The sequence below is a fragment of the Salmo salar genome, chromosome ssa27 (assembly GCF_905237065.1).
Source record: "Salmo salar chromosome ssa27, Ssal_v3.1, whole genome shotgun sequence".
Classification (NCBI taxonomy): Eukaryota; Metazoa; Chordata; class Actinopteri; order Salmoniformes; family Salmonidae; genus Salmo; species Salmo salar.
In genome coordinates this window covers 6009739-6022212 of record NC_059468.1, presented here as the reverse complement: position 1 = coordinate 6022212, position 12474 = coordinate 6009739, and the positions used below count along the sequence as shown (strand labels likewise).

The following is a 12474-nucleotide window of genomic DNA, read 5'->3' as shown; positions in this document are numbered from 1 at the left end:
ACACCAATGCCCGCTCGATGTCCGCGTCCACCTCCCATACCACAGGTGCCACCAGCCTAGACGCTGGAATGATGGGAGTTGGATCGATGGGCCGGTCCTCCGTGTCATAGAGACGGGACAGCGCGTCGGCCTTAGTATTTAGGGAACCCGGTCTATAGGAGATGGTAAACCTAAACCGGGCGAAGAACATGGCCCACCTCGCCTGACGTGGATTCAGTCTCCTCGCTGCCCGGATGTACTCCAGGTTTCAGTGGTCGGTCCAGATGAGAAAGGGGTGTTTAGCCCCCTCAAGCCAGTGCCGCCACACCCTCAAAGCTTTAACCACTGCTAGCAACTCCCTGTCCCCCACATCGTAGTTACGCTCCGCCGAACTGAGCTTCTTCGAAAGAAAGCGCAGGGGCGGAGTTTCAATGGCGCACCCGAGCGCTGTGATAGCACGGCACCCACCCCAGCCTCGGATGCGTCCACCTCCACTACGAACGCTAAAGACGGGTCCGGGTGCGCCAACACGGGTGCGTCGGTGAACAGCGTCTTCAATTTCTTGAAGGCTCCGTCCGCCTCCGTCGACCATCGCAAACGCACCGGCCCCCCCTTCAGCAGTGAGGTAATGGGAGCCGCTACCTGGCCAAAACCCCGGATAAACCTCCGGTAGTAATTGGCAAAGCCTAAAAACCGCTGCACCTCCTTCACCGTGGTTGGAGTCGGCCAATTACGCACGGCCTTAATGCGGTCACACTCCATCACCACCCCCGTGGTGGAAATGCGATAACCCAGAAAGGAGACGGCTCGTTTGGAAAACTCACACTTCTCAGCCTTAACGTATAGGTCATGCTTCAGCAGTCTACCAAGCACCTTGCGCACCAGGGACACATGCGCGGAGCGGGTGGCGGAATATATCAGAATGTCATCGATATATACAATCACGCCCTGCCCGTGCAGGTCCCTGAGAATCTCGTCAACAAAGGATTGAAAGACGGCTGGAGCATTTTTCAACCCATACGGCATGACGAGGTACTCATAATGGCCCGATGTGGTACTAAAGGCGGTTTTCCACTCGTCTCCCTTCTTGATACGCACCAGGTTATACGCGCTCCTGAGATCCAGTTTTGTGAAGAACTGCGCTCCGTGAAATGATTCCACCGCCGTAGCGATGAGAGGTAGTGGGTAACTAAACCCCACCGTAATAGCGTTTAGACCTCGGTAATCAATGCACGGACGCAGACCTCCCTCCTTTTTCTTCACAAAAAGAAACTCGAGGAAGCGGGTGAGATGGAGGGCCGAATGTACCCCCTGTCCCAGGGATTCCGTGACATATGTCTCCATAGCCGCCGTCTCCTCCTGTGACAAGGGGTACACGTGACTCCTGGGAAGCGCAGCGTTAACCTGGAGATCTATCGCACAATCCCCCTGTCGATGAGGTGGTAATTTAGTCGCCCTCTTTTTACAAAAAGCGATCGCCAAATCGGCGTATTCGGGGGAATGCGCACGGTGGACACCTGGTCTGGACTCTCCACCGACGTGGCACCTATGGAAACTCCTAGACACCTACCTGAACACTCCTCTGACCACCCCTGGAGAACCCCCTGTTTCCACGAAATACGGGGATTGTGACCAGCCAGCCAGGGGACCCCCAGCACCACCGGAAACGCAGGCGAGTCAATAAGGAAAAAACGAATGCGTTCCTTATGATTCCCCAGCGTTACCATGTCCAGTGGCACCGTAGACTCCCTGACTAGCCCTGACCCTAATGGTCGGCTATCTAGGGAGTGCACGGGGAAAGGGGAATCTATCGGCACCCGCGGAATGCCCAGCTTAATGGCAAGTCCACGGTCCATAAAATTCCCAGCTGCGCCTGAATCGACTAGCGCCCTATGCTGGGAAGAGGGAAAAAATTTAGTAAACAAAACAGGTAAAAACACATGACCAACAGGGGGTTCTGGGTGAATCTGGTGCTGACTCACCTGAGGTAACCGAGAAGTGTTCTGCCTACCATCTCGACTCCCAGACTGGCTCCTCCGGCACCGGTCGGCCGTGTGTCCTCTCCGACCACAGCTGGTGCAGGAGGAGCCACCTCCTCCGGTGCCCCTTGGCACGGCCCCCCCTACCTCCATAGGGGTAGGGGCGGGGGTGCACGGGGGTGGAACGGGCAGGACCCTCTCCGAACGCCCGCGGGCAGCCAGCAAGTTGTCCAGTCGTATGGACATATCTATCAGTTCGTCCAGGGACAGAGCTGTGTCCCGACAGGCCAGCTCCCTGCGGACGTCCGCCCGGAGACTGCAGCGGTAGTGGTCTATGAGGGCCCTGTCGTTCCACCCCGCCCCAGCAGCCAAGGTCCTGAAGTCCAGCGCGAAGTCCTGGGCACTCCTCGTCTCCTGCCTGAGGTGGAACAGCCGTTCCTTCCGGAGGGTGGTCGAACACGGCCCGAAAGCGGCGGGTGAACTCCGGGTAGTGGTCCATCGCCGAGTCTGGACTGTTCCAGACCGCATTAGCCCACTCCAGAGCTCTGCCCGTCAGGCAGGAAACGAGGGCACTCACGCTCTCCTCCCCCGTGGGAGCAGGTCTGACGGTGGCCAGGTACAGCTCAAGCTGGAGCAAAAACCCCTGGCACCCAGCCGCCGCCCCATCGTACTCCCTCGGGAGCGCCAGACGAAGCGCGCCAGAGCCAGACGTCATGGGAGGCGAAGATGGCTGTATCGGGGGAGGTGGAGGTGGAGAGAGGATACCACTTCTCTCCCATCTGTCCATCCTCTCCATCATCTGGTCCATTGCCGATCCGATGCGATGGAGGACTGTCGTGTGGTGGAGTACGCGTTCCTCCATCGAGGGCAGAGGAGTGGCCGCTGCTCCCGCTGATTCCATGCCTTCTATCGTGGTGCGGGATTCTGTTAAGGCTTGGTAATTGTGGAGGAGGAATGAGGCGCAGGAAGCAGCGAACACAGGGTAGTGGTGTTTTTAATATACACTCACAAAAAACAAATGTTCTCACACACAGGGGAGAAAATACATGCGGCGTACAACAACGTCGACATGAACACAAGCCGTCACACAAGAAACAATCATTAATCCCGCACGAACAGGAGCGGGCCAGCTAAACTAAATAGCCCCTCTAATGGCTAATTGACCACAGGTGTCACAAAATAAAAAAAGGGAAAAGCAAAAGGGAATCGGTGGCAGCTAATAGGCCGGTGACGACGACCGCCGAGCGCCACCCGAGCAGGAGGGGGCGCCACCGTCGGTGGGAATCGTGACAATTTGGCGAAAAGCAGAGGGGTCTACGAGTACATTTGAGTTATTTTAGATAACTTAAAAAAATTTGCACAAGCCTACCCCACCAGAAATAAGTCTGGGAAAACTGCAGCAAAAAAGCTTTTCGATGATTTTTTCCCAAAGTTTGGCTTTGTGTCAAAAATCCATCATGATCAGGGAAGAGAGTTTGAAAATCAGTTATTCAGAGCCTTACAGAACTGTACGGGGATAGCCAATTCCAGAACCTCTCCATATCATCCACAGGGGAATCTGAGATTTAACCATACACTGTTGTCAATGTTGCGCACACTAGATGAAGAGAAAAAGGCCAACTGGGGTGATTATCTGAACAAGGTCATTCATGCATATAATTGTACCACCATTGATGTTACTGGGTTCTCACCGTATTTCCTGCTATTTGGAAGGGCTCCACTGCTACCTCTTGACCTTACAAGACCATGGTGCTTGCCTACGGAGCTGTGAGGGGAACGGCACCTCCGTACCTTCAGGCTCTGATCAGGCCCTACACTCAAACAAGGGCACTGCGTTCATCCACCTCTGGCCTGCTCGCCTCCCTACCTCTGAGGAAGCACAGTTCCCGCTCAGCCCAGTCAAAACTGTTCGCTGCTCTGGCACCCCAATGGTGGAACAAGCTCCCTCACGACGCCAGGACAGCGGAGTCAATCACCACCTTCCGGAGACACCTGAAACCCCACCTCTTTAAGGAATACCTAGGATAGGATAAAGTAATCCTTCTAACCCCCCCCCCTTGAAAGATTTAGATGCACTATTGTAAAGTGGTTGTTCCACTGGATATTATAAGGTGAATGCACCAATTTGTAAGTCGCTCTGGATAAGAGCGTCTGCTAAATGACTTAAATGTAAAATGTAAATGTGACCTTGTTTTTGGGTTACAGATAAAGGAACAGGAGAAATCATACCAGTATTGTGCTAAGAAGTGGCAGCAACAGATGGCTGAAGCCTATGACATCGCCAGTAGAAACATGGAGAAATCAACAGCAAAGAGAAAAGCCTACTACGATCGGAAGAAAAGGAGTTCGGTTCTGGTCTCAGGGGATCGTGTACTGGTGAGGAACATGTCAGAACGTGGGGGGCCGGGAAAGCTAAGATCACACTGGGAGAACCAAATACATGTGGTGGTAACCAGGAAAGGTGATGACAGCCCTGTCTGAGGTCAAACCCCGAGAGGGGCACAGGCAGGGCCCGGGTTCTGCATCGCAATATGCTCATGTCATGTAATTCCCTACCATTTGAGGAACCTGTTGAAACACCCAGTAGAGTTCTGTGGAGAAGGGAACCACCCCAACAAAAGCAGCAAAATGGGGAGAGCGCTGAGTCTGAGTGCTCAGATGAGGATTCTTATCCAGTATTCATCAATAGGCCACGTAGGGATGAAGAGAGCAGACAGAGTAGCACACAACTAGTATCAGATAATAGTGAGGAACGGAGTCAGACTGATAGAAACTTCACTGTGAAGGAGTGCCAGCCAGTCCTCAGAGAGAGCCCGGAGAGGACAGGGGTAAATATGGAAACAGCTGAGGGCTCAGAGACTCAATCATCTCATGATGAAGTGGACATTGATTCATTGGGGTTACCCATGACCTTGCCCCGCCGTTCAGCCCGGCAGAGGAGGCCCAGAGACATTCTAACCTATAACACTTTAGGGCTGCCAAGCTCTTATCAGGATACCAACTAGAGATGCTCTGATGTGTATACATTTTCTTGTTTACCTTTACTAATCACAGTGTGATAATGTTTAGTGGGGGTTGCGTTTTTGCCCATAAGGCAGACTGGACATGTCTAGATAGTTATATGGCTGTTAGGCCAGTTTCTCCGTTGTTCTCATGACCAGTACTTACATCTTCTGTTTGTTTTGAGGCCAGTGAAATGTTTGGGACAACATTTCGTTTTTGCAGGGGGGTGTTGTAAGGGGCTTAATACAGTTGTATTCCAGCCACTAGGGGGTACTCTGGTGAAGCCCATGGGAAATAAAGAAATATTGTTTAAGTAAATTGGGAAGAGTAAGAATAATAAACCAAAGAAAGACTGTAAATGGCTGTTACCTGTGCTGACATGATTAAAAGTGAAGTAAACCGTACTTTTCGCGTTGTAGTTTATAATAAGCTCATTGGAAGGGTAACATATATACAGGATGTACATAAATGGGCATAAACACGTGACACAGAAAATAAAAATATTGACATTTAGGAATTGAAAATGCATCTAAATATATTTCGTTGTCTATGGAATACATAAAAAAAATTTGAATAATTATGTATATATATATTTAAAAAAATGAAGTGTATAAAATATACTTGTCTGTACAGTAAGTAAATGTAGGAAATCCAAAATGCACAAAAATATGTTTTTCTAATGTCTAAAATAAAATATGTGTATAATATATACTTGTCTGTAACATAAAGCAATGCAGAAGCAATAAGCATTGTAAATGATGATAGAACACATCAAATTAATGTGAACATGAGGACACAAACGAGAGATTTAACTAAAAGATCATCTTTTAATACATTTTTAATGCTGAAGTTTTTTAATGCTGAAAAAAATCTATGTATGGCAAATCCACTCTGGGCAAATGGCCTGTTGGACAAAAATAAAAAATAGTTAACATCCTTGCTACTTCAGCCATTTGCTATGTTAAAGTAAAATCTCAGTTAATGATGAATGGATACAATTTGGAAGGATTTTCCAGAGTCATACCTCAGTAGGGTAGAGTGTCAGGTGGCACAACCATTGGTGCCATGAGGTCAAAGTGTGAAGGAGGGAGCAAGCCAGAGAGCTGTCTAGGAAGCAGTCCAGGCCCATGGCTTGGAGGCTTTGAGTTGGTTCCATCATTGTAATGCATTGTAGGGTATCTGCTGCCCCATAGACCTGCTGGTAGTGGGAAAGGTGTTAGCAGGAGACCACCAGGGCCATCTATGATTGGCTGACACAGTCTTGGTTAAACCACATGTATTCTAAAGCAATATTCACCTGCTTTCATAGAGTAAGGATTGACTCCTTTGGGGACACTGCCAGTGTTCCCCTGATATCCATATGTCCCCATCGGTGGAGGTGGTGGTACACACTTGTTCTGTAAAACACATCAACACATTTTCCAAATTGTTAGTAATATTTTCACAGTTGAAATACAATGGTTGTTCACTGTTTAATTCCATTGAATTTAAGTGTGTACCTCAGCCTTGGGCTCAGTTTTGTTAACCCATCTGTGCAGAGTTGGATCCCAGACAATCTGAGGAAGAAGATATTAGCAATGTGAAGCAAGCCACAAATTATTTTTTTTTTAATCCACTCAATTGTCTCTACATAGAATAAAGTGTTAATAACCAGTTCCTTACAGATCTGTCTTTGTCCTCAGGTAGATGAACCTCCTTCTTATTAACTCTTCCACTCCCAAAGACCCAGCTGAGCCAGCCTCCACTGTTATTGTGAACAGCAGGGGTCTCGGGCTCAGCCACCAGCCGGCTGCCAGTCTGGCTCTGAGGGTTGGCATCGGAGTGTTCCGGCTTGGTGATGGACATCATAGCAGGATGCTCAACATATCTAAGTCGGACATCTGTAATAAGTGGGAGAAGTCAGGCCACTCTGCTCATGTCACCACACAGAACAATTACAAGCTGACAGATAGAAACGTCTCGCTCTGATACTGTTACAACCCAATCTTAACCTACACGCAGTCACAGGGATTACTAGGAGGTTACTCCAGGACTCTGCGATCGCATTGTTTTGGTTGCAAAATCAACAATTCCCTGTATATTATGTGAGGGCTTACAAATTTGACCAATCATCAAACTATTTCTGCATAAAATAGTCACGTCATCACAATATTATCGCATAGAACTGACCCATTACCACAGTACAAAAAGAGGGCTCGCAATTTCAACCAATCACCGCACATTTACTGCATAATATGGTTCAATCAAGCCAGACGTCAACACAGTTTTTTCCCATGTCAGCGCATTTTTGCAACAAATTGGACAAAACAATTGCATATTGCTATGCAAAATGTCCATAATTGTCGTTGCAAAATCTAGCATATTTATCAGCTAATATCAAAGAAATCCATGCGAAATCCTGGAGAGATTCACCAGAGTATGTAAATGTATACACTCACTACTGTAAGTCGCTCTGGATAAGAGCGTCTGCTAAATGACTAAAATGTAAAAGTAAAATGGAGCTAAACCTGTTGTATGTAGAAAATGCATGAAAGTATTACAGCTATATACTCACATGAGCCATACATTTAATCTATCACAACTTATTTTCACGCTATCACAATGGTAATTTCTTTACTAATTAGATAAGGTTAAGTGACCTCTTCTCTTGGAATAGAAATCCACAGGTGGAGTACACGCTCCACCATCCCATTTCCACAGTGGTGCCACCATGGGGATGATGGGAGGTGGTTGTGGATGATTGTTTCCATTCTTCACAGGGACACTGGTTGTGAGGAAGATCTCCTCCCTCTCTGCAGGGACGCTGGCCTTTGGGAAGATTCCTTTCCTCTGCGCAGTGACACTGGCCATCAGGAGGATCAACTCCCTTTGTGCAGGGGTGAGGTGTGATGCTCTGAGGATCTTCTTCTTCCGCGCAGTGATAGAAGCTGCTGGAAGAATCCCCTCCCTCTGTGCAGGGATGAGGCCTGATGCTCGGAGGACCCTCTCCCTCTGTGCAGGGATGAGGCCTGATGCTCGGAGGATCTCCTCCCTCTGCGCAGTGATGCTAGCTGCTCGGAGAAACCCCTCCCTCTGTGCAGGGACACTGGCTGTTTGGAGAAACCCCTCCCTCTGTGCAGGGACACTGGCTGATTGGAGGATCTCCTCCCTCTGTGCAGGGACACTGGCTGATTGGAGAATCTCCTCCCTCTGTGCAGGGACACTGGCTGATTGGAGAATCTCCTCCCTCTGTGCAGGGACACTGGCTGTTTGGAGGATTCCCTCCCTCTGTGCAGGGACACTGGCTGTTTGGAGGATTCCCTCCCTCTGCACAGTGATGCTAGCTGCTGAGAGAATCCCCTCCCTCTGTGCAGGGACACTGGCTGTTTGGAGGATTCCCTCCCTCTGTGAAGGTACACTGGCTGTTTGGAGGATACCCTCCCTCTGTGACGGGATGAGGCCTGATGCTCGGACGATCTCCTCCCTCTGCACAGCAACTTCGGCTGCTGTGATGATCTCCAGGTATGATATAGCGCATATAGTCATTCCCTAAAACGCAATAGGAAGGTTTTCTTAATGTTTTGTTCACTCAGTGTAGATCAATCCCTAGCATATACATTCATTTGTGTGTACTGAAAACATTAATATAATTTGTGTATTTACATTATCTACAATATATTATAATACCGTAAGCCTCCCTGCTGCAAGGGCATTTCCTCCTACAATTTTGAGCTGATTTTCTTCCCTTTACCAATATTTTGTAACTTTGTTAATTTTCACATTTATTGTGTTTGGAATGGCACTGTTACTACAGCATTTGATGTAAGTTTGTAGGACAATTACCTATAATGCTCACTGACTGAACATTCAAAATTACCATGGCAATTATTGACGCATTCACATGCCATCGGAAACTTGGAACCTCAGAGTTAAAATGAATGTAAGTTATTAGTGTAGAGCTTCCAACTGGTTGATTCTCATACTTCACATGTGGGAAACTTGAAATCATCATTCCATAATGAGTTAGTGAGTCAGAATTGTCAGAATTTCCTATTTCTGACTTGAAGGGCCTTCAATGATGTAGGGCAGGTCAGTAACCAAATTATTTTACTGTGCCCAGTCGCACACAGACTTTTATGATCACACAAGTTGCCACCGGTGGATTCAAAATGAGTAGCCTAACAATTATTTACATGGCCCCAGGTACATTTGCAAACAATTTTTTTTTCTGTGAGAAATCAATAATAGTTGCACACATAGGGTAACAGTCAGCAATTGACAGTGAGCAATGAGCAAGATAACCATAGACGGGAAGTTGACAATAGCTTATTATTAGTGTAAATACATTGTATTTCTATGGTTGCAGTCCTCTACGATTGAATTGCATTGAATTTAATGAATCAGATCCAATGATTTACCACCCGTAGGGTGGGGTACCGCTAGTCATCATTATTATAATCACCATCTCAATCATTATCACCATACCATCATAGACTTATTCTTCTGTATCTGAGACTCATCTGACACTACCTTAGATATGGCAGTCTGCAACTCAATACACTGCCCCTGCATGGTGTTCAGCGTCCCCTGCATGTGGTTAATCGACTGCTTAACATCGTTCAGCAGGATCTGAATCTCAAGCCTGCAAGAAATCAGGTGGTTCAACATACTGAGATGACGAGAGGCTTCAGACCATGCCCATTGGACCATCTTTAGGATTCTTTCTCACTTAACACCAATCTTATTAGGAATGACACTTTGTGCAGAAGATGTTACTATAGTGTTATTTAGAAGGAAAAAGGTGTACTTTGTCAGTTGCCAAAATGATGACGGGATGTCTCCCTGCTCCAGTGAGCTCTGCTGGCAGGTCTTGCTCACTGTTGGAGGAACGGGAGCCAAATTAGAGGAAAAATATCTATGGTTGTTCAGCAATGAAACATTCATGGCATAATGGGGATTGTCCTTCCCTGTGAAAAGAATAACAGCTGGGGTTTACTTTCTCACTTTTAGATAATGTAATACAATCTTTAAACCCATCAGAAGTGCAGTGCTTACCTCAATGAAAATATTGGCCCCTGTTATTTTGGTGCTGCATTGCCCCAATGTTGACCACTAGTTCCAACTTGTGATGAGAAGGTCTTGAAATGATCAGGTCAACATTTTGTTAGACATTTCAGAGATAGCATTAACAATTGTACATGAGACAGTGCTTCCAGATATTGAGGTATCTTCCTTCTGAGGTATGTAAAAAAAAATCTGGTGTGTGAGTACTCACATGAAAGGTATCCATGATTCTAGATTAAGCCAATCATGTATGTGATTACCATCCTATGGGTCAGCAATGGAATGATTGCTACACAGCTTTCAGGCGGCTTTATGTCTTGGGCCTGGATGAATCATTGAAATACAAGTAATATTGTGAATTTGTGATGCATAATTGCCATTGTAATTTGGAATATTCCATCAAAGTTATTTGTTTTGACGGTCAAAACAACTAACTCTTACGATTAATCACTTGACTTGAGTAACTTGAGTTGACGGAAGTAGCAACTTTATATTCTGACCTAGACACTGACTTGTGCAATGCCTAATGCATAATCTATGCATGTTATTGGCTCATCATAGTATATATCAGAGGATCTCATAGTCCAAAAACCGCATTGGCCATTGGACTGCTCAGTCAAAACAACTAACTTTTACGATTTAATCACTTGACTGGAGTAACTTGAGTTCGCAACTAAAACATTAAAAGTAGGCTATAGCTTGACGCATATCCTTACCATGGACAAGCGTATCCAAAAGGCCTATCCAGTCGTGCGTGAAGATACCTTTAGGCAGATAAAAGCGCGGTACGGGTTGAGACACGCTCGGTAATGTGAATCTGTAACACTGATATAAAAGCACGTTTTCATTTATAATTGACACTGTAGAATGACCTGCAAGCCAATCAGGATCTAGTTTTAAACAATACCGTGGGTTCCATGGAACGTCACAAACATATTAGGCCACTTGCGTCACAGATTATAGTCACTGAACATGGGTTTAATAGCTATATTGGCTATATGTACAGTATATGCACATCGTATTGAATTGAGATTACATTTACTGCACCACTGTAATTATGAAGCCTAATCCTATGAGGATCATATGTCAAATGCAGGGGCAAAAATCTGATATCCACTTTGGAGGGGACAATTACATGAAATTTTCTCAAGAGCAATTCCTGAGGGGGACACCAAAAGTAGTGCTGTAACACACAGCCTACATTGTAATATGGTAAATGTATATTGAGGAACCAAAGAAATAAGGTGTTTGCCGTACTCCTAACTACCGGTACCCAAAACGACACAACTAATCACAACAGCAATACCATTGCCTTTAACAAATCTTAGTTCAGTCACCAGTTTAAGTTGAGAGTGGGGGTATCCATGGCATTTTCCAATTATGTTCCTATTTTACAAGTCAAAAAAATGGAGAACCTTTCATAATGTTGCCAAACAAAGACTCAACAAACTTACCTGAGACTCCCTGTCTCTGCCAGTCTGTCCCTGCATATCTGTCCCCAACTCTGCTGTCTGTGTGCCATCTGTTGCCTGCTCTGCCTAATGACATCATTGTGAAACATTTCCATTAGAATTTCATTTCTTTCTTATGAACATTTCATCAACTAGTCTTTGAGATATTAGGCTACTAGGGTTCTTACTATGCGTTTTGGTGTATTGAAAAATACTCTGATGTCTGTCTTTTATTTTTCTGCCATTTTTCTACCTGGCTGGCTACACACACAGTGTGTAGGTTATTTACAGTAGGAGATGGGCTTCTATCATCTTCAATCATTCTATATGGGCTTCGATCTAAAAGGTAGCTAGCAAATGTGAAACGGATTAAAATGACAAGAGTTGACAGCTGTATGAGTTCACCATTTACACAACATATGCTGCAACTTTCTGTAATTTTAATAGTTTGTTTCATATTGGCTGGCTTCCAACAATAGCTAAATTTGCAAAGCTAGCGAGCACCAATTCAGTTTCAGTGGTGTTTGCTATAATCTTTGCTACCCGGGTTAAATAAAGGTGAAATTAAATAAATAAAAGTTCCCTTGCGACAATTTAGCTTTTGCAACGAGACCATTAAATATATTTAAGACAATGGTAGATGAGAGTGTAGTTCTGTTCAGTTTGGACTTCAGTTTATCGCTAACCTTATCACAGGGACTTTGAAGCACTAACTTACATCATCTGCATGCTGATTCCATCTTTGACGACGCCACATAAATGGAATAGGTACTAGCTAGCTTAATAGTTAATATTTGCGCGCTAGCTCTGCATATTCAGCTAGTGTGTGTGCGCGATGGACTGGATGAACCTCACGGCAGTTACGTAGCAAGCTAAGGAACTGGCAGTGGATCAAACCGTTGTGAGGCAAAGGGCGGGGGGGGGGGGTCGCAATCTTTTGAAACTTAAAAACGCGCTATTAAGTGTCTATAATCAGCACAATTGCTTTCATTGCGTATTATTAATATTTTTAAAATTAC

General features: G+C 45.9%; 1 protein-coding gene across 1 annotated transcript; it reads right to left on the bottom strand.

Moving 5' to 3' along the window:
* Positions 1 to 5986: 5986 nt before the first annotated feature.
* LOC106588272 (uncharacterized) lies at positions 5987 to 8486 on the bottom strand. The gene is made up of 6 exons (XM_045709881.1): positions 8378 to 8486; positions 7601 to 8011; positions 6624 to 6841; positions 6461 to 6517; positions 6259 to 6358; positions 5987 to 6159 (listed from the first exon to the last, which is right to left on the bottom strand). The coding sequence occupies exons 1-6, from the start codon at positions 8484 to 8486 to the stop codon at positions 5987 to 5989; spliced, it is 1068 nt and encodes a 355-aa protein (XP_045565837.1).
* Positions 8487 to 12474: the final 3988 nt, after the last annotated feature.

Excerpts from the sequence above, each read along its gene's own strand:
- LOC106588272 (XM_045709881.1), bottom strand. The coding sequence starts at position 8,486 with ATGACTATATGCGCTATATCATACCTGGAGATCATCACAGCAGCCGAA. Across the intron at positions 8,012-8,377 it reads CATCCCGTCACAGAGGGAGG|CTAGCATCACTGCGCAGAGG; the intron begins GTATCCTCCAAA and ends TTCTCCGAGCAG. Across the intron at positions 6,160-6,258 it reads TCCTTACTCTATGAAAGCAG|CAGGTCTATGGGGCAGCAGA; the intron begins GTGAATATTGCT and ends TCCCACTACCAG.